Raw genomic sequence first — 10,568 nt, forward strand, 5'->3', positions numbered from 1 at the left:
TGTAGTTGGAAGCCAGAATGAGTTAAAAGAAGCTTGTCAACATTAATGAAGTATTGCACTTTCCCTACTTTTTTCCTGAATTTGGTAGCAAAATTATCTTTGTTTTTCCTTGGTGATACTTATCCAAGACAATGATTAATACTTAAATAACACCTCCTTCTCTTGATGTTTACTTGTGTGTGTATACATAATGTTACATCTACAGCAGCAGCAGGGAGGAGGTAGGGTTTATGCTGCAGTAACCTCATAAGCTATTTACAGTGAGCTGCCAGAAATGCACCTATCTGGACTATATTTTTAAACCATGTCATGAGGAAAAGTTTGCAACTAAAAACAAAGTTGCAAATTGTCAATATTAAACATATCAATCTCAGCTACAATACAAAACAACTCAAATACATGAACATAACGTCTTGTGAAATAGTCCAAACATCTCCTCCCTATGGTTTGTGGACAAAGCTTGTTGTAACTTGTTTAGGTTTAGGCATCAAACTCTCTTGGTTAGATTGAGGCATCTACGCTGTTTGTTTTGGTTTATGTATACATTGGTTCATGTTTTGGTATATGTATACAATAGACCCACTCACAATGTCTGCCACAGATCAAAAAACAAAATTTTCTGTGTTTGTGTTGAATATTATCTTCGTTGTAAGAATTCAAAAAATTTAAATGCTTATCCTGTCAGGTGATTAACAGCAATGTCATTCTGATGTGACATTCACAAAGAAAGAGTTTCTTTTTTCTTTATTCATCTATTCTTTTTTAATAATTGTGTCACAAAACTCCCCATACTTTATATCTTTGCTTTAAAATGTTGTTTCATAGTTACTTTAACAGTGATATGTTAACCTTCTAATGTTTTTATTCTTTTCATTAATTAATCAGTTTTATTAAGATGGTTAACATGCAAAGTGTCATCTTTACATTGTATTCTGCACTTTGTTTTGTATAAAAACATAATCAATAAATCAAATGAATGTATACATTTAGAAGACTGTGTTTGTCTATTCTTTAAATTATATTTTTGTTCAGGGAGACAAGCAAAATAAATGTATTCCACAAAAAACCTCTATATTTCTTTAAAAGGTCACATTACTCCAGTGGTCATCACTTGTAATTGTCAGGACTTTGTCGGGAATTTGTCAAGTAATTTTAAAAGTCATGTTGTGCTACCTCCTTAAACACTGCAAAATCAATGCAGCTGCAGAATTAAAGGTGGGCCTATATTCTGAACACCATATGTCAAGTTGGAGGCTGATCAATAAAAAAAGATGCAGTTTGTCAATCTTTGTGATTTCATTTTTGCATCGGTGCCCTCGTGTATTTGTGGCAGTTGTAAAATGAACATTAAAGTGCAGCAAAAAAAAAAAAGACTAAATTTGGCGATTGAACGATTGAACCCCAGGAGCTCGTTGTCTTGTCAAAATTGGGGAACATCACCCAACTGTTTAGCTGTCAAGTGAATAAGTTCTTGACCTTCTAAGATCCAGTATAGACCCCTTTTATTATCCAGGAAATTCCTAGTTTCCTTACCTATAGGTGTGGTGCAGTTGTCTATGTATCAAATATCTCACAGTAACACCAGTGGTGCTTTGACTTTAACCCACAGCTGGATAGTTTGGTTGGTGTGACGCAGTTCAGGGAGTATGCTACAACCAGTGCGTGAGTTTGAGTATGTGCTTTAGAGCGATAATACAGGGAAGACATTTAGCAGTTGTGATGATCCATTAATATTATTGATATTCATCTAATCTCCTCCCGACAGAGGAAAGGGAGTTTTGGTCTCAACACTTAATTTGATAATCCGCGAGAAAAGCACAAAAGGAACATTCTACAGATTCTTAACCTTTCCTCAACTTTGGCACTCCCAGAGGCAGGAAAAGAGTATCTTTCACCACAGTTATTAGTTCACAGAGACACCCTTGACCTCTGCGGTGGTAGCCAACTGTCAACATAACCGATGTTATTGTAATGCAGGTTCACTCTCTTTGACTTCTACCAGAGTCATTCAGGTCTACCTGCTGGCCTGGATCCTAAGCATACCGGACTTCAGGGATGTATACTGCAGATTTTAATTAAACTACATTTGACACAGATTCAAAACTGAGGCCCAAGACTGCCACTCTGTTTAGTAAAACCTCCACATGACAGAGGTCTGCATGTTAAAGTCGCGCAGGCTTTTCTAAACAAACTGCTGCAGCTGACATTTTAATGAAAAGTTAAGTAGTCACCTCTCATAAAAAAAGATGTGAAGAAACAAGATTACAAGCTGCTGCCAGTAGTTACAAAACAGTTTTTTTTTTGTTTGTTTGTTTGTTTGATTACATATTTATGAGTTCAATGCAGACATTCTCTTTGAGGAAAAAACTGACTATGATATTAAAACATGCGCTTGATGGAGTTTTTTATTTCTCTTGTAGCTCTGTTACCACATCTTTTTTTTTTTCCCACATAGATAACTGTAAAAAGGAAATGACTTGATGAAATTAGACAATAAGATGTTGTCTTCTCTCCTGAATGTGTGTTTGTGTTGCCACCATCTGATAACCGGATGATCTGTGATCTCAAAATCCATAGTGGTTAAACCATTAAGTTTTTTTTTCTTCTATTTGGAGCTGAGAGATATATTTGTCCTCCAATCCTGAGCCTGAAAATCTCTCCAGCTAGAGGCTCTGAGCACAGAGGGCATATTATGTATATTAATATACACATTAAAACCATATAATGTCGGCCTGTTCAAATACCCTTGGATTCTGAGCGCAAGAAAGGAATTTCGCAAATCACACGTCAGAACAAAATTAGTAACACCAGATTTTAGATGTGGAGCACACAGACTGTTAAATAAAAGAACGTATCGACTACCTGGGTGACTTATTTGAATGTGATCATTAAGGCATAGCAGCTTATGAAGAGCTTCCTGTAGATTTACATGATAAAACTATCTGATATGAAAAGCCCGGGGATTATCTTTCCTTTTTTATCTCTATATCTCTTTATATATATTTATAGATACATATCTATATATCTATAAATATATATAGCAGTTTATCTATATATATCTATATATATATAGATAGATATATAAGGAGGCGAACGTTCGGAAATCGTAACGATGGCGTTTAGGTGTGCACGTTGTCCGTGATTGCGCGCGCACGGGACACAGAGACGGAGAGGCTACAGATGGTGAAAGCCCATCTGTTTCGAGGCTCTGTGCTGAGAGTCAACGTGATGTGGACGAGTTTTAAGAAAGGAAATATCATAGACAGCGACAGGATCCTGAACAAAGTTTATGCGCTCTTGCTCTCTGTGACTGCTTTCCGACTTCAGCACGCGCCGTTATTTACCAAGTACAACTTCAAGTGTTCTATTTGAAATATCATTTAAAAATTACTTTTTTTTCTGAAGTAAAAAAAAAACTAGAAATCTATGCTTTCATCATCATCCAATTCGATAGATTATTATCGCCATCATCAGCATTATTTCCCCTTTTCCTCTACTGTTTCTTTCGTTCAAACTTAAAGAGATTTTCTGTCTCTTTACTCCCTGCCACCTCTCCACTGACACACCACAGCCATCATATTTAGCCCCCTGCACACATTTCCAGCGGGTTATCACAATTGCCATTCCTCCCCTCCTTTCTGATGTGTTACCCAGATTACCATCAGTGCCCCTCAGATATTTTTAACAGATCCTCGGCGCTCGGCAATATCCACTCGGAGCCATCTGGTGCAGATCAAAATCTACTGACTTCTCGGGCTTCAGTCGTTAAGGCATTAAATCGAGATCTCCTGAACACCCCCTTTGACTCGGTAGGTGGGTGATAGGAGAACCAAATCAAACAGAAATAGAACAGTTAAAGTGTGAATACTCCTTCCCTCCCGCGCGCCGCATCTCTGCTTTGAGTGGACAGCTGAGCGGAGGTTAGTCTCCGACCCTTTTCTTTTTGAGAGCCACAACTTGGATAAGCAGTTCAAGAGGAGGTGACCAAAGCTGTAGAATCTTTTTTCCCCCCCTACTTCTGCTCCGTGGAATATATTTTTTTCAAACGCGTGAAAGAAAGAGAAAACACAAAATCGTGGGAAGAGTCCCAGGCATTATGATCAAGATACCAAACTATGACAATTGATATTTTCTTCTCTCTCACTTTTAGTGGTTGAAAATATCGGCGCGTCACTTTGATTACATTAGAGACTTCGTGTAATATTCTGTGGCGCGTGCAGGGGACCTGTGGAATTCAGTGTTTGGCTTGTTTCTGGTTTGCCTGCATTCCCTTTTTTTTTTTAACTCAAAGCAAGAAAACGTGAAGTGTCTCTGTTGTCACAAAGGACAGCAGCAAAGTCCACACACACGCACGCACATGGGAAGAAAGAGTGTGTGTGTGATAAAAAAAAAGTGGGGGGAGAAGGAGTGGATTTGGCTGATTAAACCTTTACGAACAAACCAAAGGAGACCAAAAACAGAAGTCAATGAAAACATGCATAATTGATAAATCATTTGCAGAACTTTGCCTGGATGTCGGTAACTGTTTGGGCTTTTGGTGAAAAGGCGATTTCTTTATTAATATGTTACGAAAATTTGAATAAAAAAATAGTTTTTTTTGTGATTTCTAAAAAATGTTTCATAGAATGTTTTAAACTAAAGAAAAAAAAAAATGTCTCCTTAACAAGCACGCGAGTTTTTAAAAAGGATTTCGAAAAACTCTACAATAGCTAAATGCGACAAGATTTTTTTTTATAGAAAATTAGTCTCTATGAATTAGTTAAAGGCACCAGCAGCCCTTATTACAAAATACTAATTCCTCAGCAGAGGAGATTCCCCCCCTTTAATTACAATTTAAATCTATTCAAAGTAAGTTCCTTCTTCTGACGGGTTTACTTCCCCCTGTGTCGGACAGCTGTAAAATCGTGTAGACAGGTTGTCATACAACAATCAAAGCCTTCGGTGAATGGACTCTAATGCTTGAACATTTAACATACAATAAGTCCAAACACGGAGAGAGAGAGACAGAGAGAGAGGGGAGAGGGAGCGAGAGAGGGAGAGAGAAAGTGGGAGAGACGCAGAGAGAGAGAGTGGGTGAGGGAGGAAGAGGGAGGCCCCAGCCAATGTGCTCACTCTATATTCACATTATCCACATTGCTCCGAACGAGGAGGAGCTTGGAGGCTCAAGTAGGGGATGCCAATCAAAGCATCAACTTCAAATTGTATCTGAGAGATCAGCCTGGAGACCTCAGGGCCAGGCGCGTCATTCGGAGCGCAATTGTTGATCAGATCACATCCAGCGGACTTTGCGCGAGAAAAAGAGAGGAAGCCGAGATTTAACAGCGGTTTGTTCTGACTGCACACCTCTGTATGTCTGTAGTGGCTGCCGCTTTGGCTTAAATTCTTCCCCTTTACTCCTCCCGGTTATTTCCCCCCTGATTCCCCCCTCGCGTACTTTTTTTGTTACGCACAGTTTTGTCGGACGATCGAGCTGTGAGACAGTCGAGCGGTGGAGATGTCGTTCCCGCAGTTAGGCTACCCGCAGTACCTAAGTGCCTCCCAGGCGGTGTACGGGAGCGAGAGACCAGGGGTGCTTACGCAGTCGTCCCGTGGAGGGAGCACCGAAATCGGAGGAAGTCCATCCGCCACCGCAGCTGCCGTAACATCGGTGCTGGGCATGTACGCTAACCCGTACGCACACAACTACAGCGCTTTCTTACCGTACACCAGCGCGGACTTGGCTCTTTTCTCACAAATGGTAAGAATGCATGTTTTTATAATTTATTATTATTTTTTTTAAACTCAATTGAAGAGCTACAGCCGGACTGTTAATGATTCACGTTTCTCATGCCGCTGCATGGACTCACTTCTAGGTGACATAAGGTCATCTCAGCCGAAAATATTTCTTTCTTTTTTTTTTTTTGTCCTTTCATCAAGTTAGATTATTTTTAATCTCTCATTTCAGTAGATAAGATTTTGGTTCCTCACACCGCTGCAAAGTTTGACCGAATAAACAAAAATTAAATCAAATGGACATTCCGCCCGAAAGGGCTATTTAATTTGCCTTCTACGATGAAAAGTAAAAGTGAAAAATAAAGCTTCGAAATAAGCAGTCATTTTACTAAAGAATTAAAAAAAACTGCCAATAGTCTACGTTTTTGCGTACGTGAAGAGAGAAAAAAAGTTTCCAAGTCTTCACTGTGATGGTTATTTATCACAGAGCAGGACATATTGTGTTGCTGAAACTATGAGCGTGCATAATGCACGGATTATTTTTTTTTTATTCCTTTTGTTAATGGACGCTTTGTGACTCCCCGAATGCCTCGTGGATTTTAACTTTGTCTGAGAATTGTCAGACATTTGTTGGATCAAAACGCACCTAGCGATAATAAGCCATTTGCAGCGTGTTAACGCGCTGGCTAATGTTTGCATTATAGGCCCATACTCTCTGACTGCTGCACTGAAGCTTCAAAGCCGGAGCTGTTATTCAAAAATACGGGCATGTGCTTTGCTTGAATTGATTGACATGCCTTCCTAAAAAGCAATAAACGTCTCAGGGGATTGAGCTCGGCTCAAAAAGTGTGACTGTGACGCGCTGAGGAATATATATATATATATATATAGATATAAACTGCCTTTAAACTGTATTGACAAAGTGTAGAGATGGAAGTTTAGCAGTTTCCCGTAAGAGCTGTCGGTTTGCATGCTATCTATTTTCACTATAAACTCTCTCTCGGCCTGTTGTCTTCATTACTTGTTCCTCTGACGACGTATGAAAAATATGTGCCACTAAAAGGTCTTCGGGAGAGTAGCTGTGCAGGCGCAGGTGCTGCGGGCCATGTGGCATGCTGCAAGTTGAGAAGCTTATTTGTGGAAAGCTTTGAGTCAGGTGTATATAAAAGCTTATGCATAAACTTTGAGTCAGGAGACATATATTTATATATATATATATACATATATAAACACTATCTTATATGTGCATTGCATGTTTATAAAGTGACAAAATGCATTTGTGAAAACGTGTACCAGTTGTATCAGAGTGATTGTGTGTATTAACTGTGCCACAGAAGTAACACTTCATCCTTGATTTTTAAGGGATCCCAGTATGAGCTAAAGGACAGTCCTGGCGTCCATCCTGCTAGCTTCGCAGCCCATACATCTCCTGCCTTCTACCCATACGGCCAGTTTCAGTACGGGGATCCTGCCAGGCCCAAGAACGCCACCCGGGAGAGCACCAGCACCCTGAAAGCCTGGCTCAACGAGCACAGGAAGAACCCATACCCGACCAAGGGCGAGAAGATCATGCTGGCCATCATCACTAAAATGACGCTGACGCAGGTCTCCACCTGGTTCGCCAACGCCAGGAGGAGGCTCAAGAAGGAGAACAAGGTGACTTGGGGAAGCAGGAGCAAAGAGGACGGGGAGGACGGGAATTTGTTCGGCAGTGGCGACGAGGCGGAAAAGAACGAAGACGAGGAGGAGATTGATTTGGAGAGCATAGATATAGACAAAATTGACGACAACGACGGGGATCAAAGCAATGAGGATGATGACGATAAATCAACCGAGGGGAGCAGGGACCACAGGGGCGGCGTCGGTGCGCCTGGAGAGTTAGACAGCTTGGAGAAAAGACGGGCCTTAGCCCTACAGGCCCATGAGGCCTTTGAGAAATCAAAGAGCACAATTTCAGTTCACACAGGGGGTAAGGAGAACTCGGACGGCAACAACAACACCACAAGAGTTTTGTCCCCGGACAGACCAGGGAGTTTTCCTCTCCCGTCTAACAATAAACCCAAAATATGGTCTTTAGCAGAAACCGCCACTAGTCCCGATAGTTCATCTCAGAAACCTACGTCCCCTTGTGGCCCAGGGGCCACCACTCACCCATCAGCGCCCCACCACCAGATCCAGACCCACCCGGCCTTCCTCCCCAGTCATGGACTGTACACTTGCCAGATTGGAAAGTTCCACAACTGGACAAATGGGGCTTTCCTGGGCCAGAACTCCCTGCTGAATGTCAGATCATTTCTGGGAGTAAATCAGCACCATCACCACCACCATAATCATCACCTGCCGGCCCAGCAGCAGCAGCAGCAGCAGCAGCAGCCGACATCAGTGGTGGTGTCACCGGTAGCAGCTTCAGCAGCTCTCAGCAATGACAGCAAGGCCCCGCCAGAGACCCACAGTCCCAAGCACATAGGTAGGATGGCAGAGTGAGTGCGTGCGCGTTCACTAATAAGTCGTGCAAACGCTTAGACTTTTGTATGAGGTGTGTTTACTTGCGTGCATTATCTTAATGCCGCAGCTCATGTCCGTGTCTGTTTATTTTTCAAATAGGCCGGCAATTATAATATCAAAGCACCGTGCACACGCATGCACGCACGAGTAGGCTACACTTTCACACTCAAAATAACTAATGTCCACGTTTAGTGGCAAAAAACAGCTCGGTTTGATTTGAGTCAGCGACGTTAGGCCTTAAAAAAAAAGACTCACACAGGCCCTTATTTCCCCCGCATGCCGGTGCTGACTTGTGTCTTGCTTTGTTTCCTTTTTAGACCATGAAAACGGCGTAAGATCTGATTCACCTCCAACGCAGACCCTGAAGTCTTCTTTTCGACCCATTCATGACAGGTGAGACACGTTTGAACTTGTTCTCGTTTTTTGTTGTTGTTGTTGTGTTTTTTTTTGTTTTTTTTTTTCTGTTGACACAAGAGTGTTCCAGTCACAGGCTGGAGTTATCAAATTCAAAATACACGATCGGTGCGTCGATAAAAGATGCGCACTGATTTAGAGAAGGCGTTTTTGGAGCCATGCGCGTGGCAGCGTTTATTACAATTCCTATTCGAAATGAAAATGCATTAAGAATGAATACGAATGATGTCGAATCAATTATGATTTTGTCGTTTTCTTGTTAAGTCCCCGAGTAACTGCTTAACGATCTTATATTATATATCCATCTGTGTATTAACGTGTATCCATTGTTTTATTTTATTTTAAATAGCATATAATTTATTACTTTTTGCTTAAAACATCAGTAGCACTACAAAAAGAAAAATAAGCACAGATAAGAAAAAAATACAGTTTGCTTTACGGGTGACAGGGGTCTTGACTTTCATCCCACACCCCCTTTAATTCCTCCCCTCTGGGGAGAGTGTGGCTACTTATCAAGCCACCGAGTAAAACGGGCTCTGTCTGGGCTGTGTGCTTTCCCTAAAGACCCATGGGAGACCCAGAGCCCAGGGGAGTGCTCTAACTCCAAGAAAAAGAGAAAAAAAATCTTTCTTTCAAGTATTTAAGAAAGAGTCCCCCCCCCCCCCCCCCCCCCACACACACCTCAGTGCAACCGTCTTAGAATAATGTCAAGCAAAATAAAAAACAACAAAAAAAAGATTTGTCATTTTTGAAAGGGATTACACAAATAGGTGTTTTTTTCTTCTTCTTCTTCTTCTTTCTCCTCGCCGAAAAAAAAAGACATTTTCAGTTTCTAAAATGATCGATATCACTGCTGTTGGTCTAAAGAAAGTGAGGAATTGGAATCTGAGGACCGCAGTCTGTTTCTAATCAAAACCGTTGAGCCAGACACTTGAGATGCATATTGAAACCCGCTGTCCAAACACGGCGGGGGTATTTATCTACCTTTCTGTATTATTCTTCATCCAGATCCTCTCTGCCGTCCAGCGCCAGGAGTCCACAAGACGCCACGCAACGGGTCCTCACTGCTCTCTCCTCGGCTTGATCAAGACATCCCCCCCTCACCCCCCCACCCCGTGCTTGGAAAAAAATATCAGATTAAAAGCAGAAAAAAAAAAACAGAATAAAGAAAATAGACTTTACGCTCTCTAAAAAGGACAATGAGAAATAATAATGCAGTGTAGCATTCAGTTGGTACAGAACAAATGGCGTAATTTGGTAATATCCTGTGGATGGATGGATTACTTCCTCTATTGTTGTGTAGCCTATAATCGCGCCTATAATGTTACTCTCTCTTCCACTTTGCCCAGGCAGGCTGGGACATTTTGGTAGGCTTTTTACTTTAATAATAATATTATTATTATTATTATTATTATTATTATTATTATTATTATTATTATTATTTGTCTTTATCATGTGTTTTTGGTGTCATTTCTTTAATGTAAATACCAAGTGATTTAAATTTGTAAATAGGAAACATTGAAGGAATTTGTCCAGATCGTATATTTTGCCTAATAAACTAAATGAAATTATAGAGAAACCTCACGGTCCTCAGCCTACATTTATTTAGCCCATTATCATTATTGTTATTATCATTGTTGTAGCTATATTTCTTGTTCATAGGCTTGCTCCCACTTTGATTTAAAAGCAGGGTGGGAACGGGAGAACACAAATGTTGGCACTCTGCAAGGCAAGCAGGTTTAATTTTATTCAAGTTTGGGAGGAAAGCAGCGTGGATGCATTGAGGTGCTAATAAGTGTCCAGATGGTTGCTGGTGACAGAAAATGGACAGGAGCAGCTGGGAAGGTCATTAAGTAATAATATGGGAACGCCCAGTCCAAACAAAATCAAATGGTTAAAATCTAATCTGTCAGAGGGAGAAGTCGATTCGAAGATAA

The 10,568-nt window shown here is 40.9% G+C and overlaps 1 protein-coding gene across 1 annotated transcript; it reads left to right on the plus strand.

The window, feature by feature from the left end:
* The first annotated feature begins 5,179 nt into the window (after window positions 1-5,179).
* Window positions 5,180-10,187, plus strand: irx1a (iroquois homeobox 1a). The gene is made up of 4 exons (XM_072394638.1): window positions 5,180-5,737; window positions 7,075-8,179; window positions 8,535-8,610; window positions 9,640-10,187. Exons 1-4 carry the CDS (start codon window positions 5,495-5,497, stop codon window positions 9,713-9,715), a joined length of 1,500 nt encoding a protein of 499 aa, XP_072250739.1. The 5' UTR covers window positions 5,180-5,494; the 3' UTR covers window positions 9,716-10,187.
* The last annotated feature ends 381 nt before the right edge of the window (window positions 10,188-10,568 follow it).

This window comes from Leuresthes tenuis, unplaced genomic scaffold (assembly GCF_036924035.1).
Source record: "Leuresthes tenuis unplaced genomic scaffold, fLeuTen1.0.hap1 SCAF_10, whole genome shotgun sequence".
In the NCBI taxonomy this organism is placed as follows: Eukaryota; Metazoa; Chordata; class Actinopteri; order Atheriniformes; family Atherinopsidae; genus Leuresthes; species Leuresthes tenuis.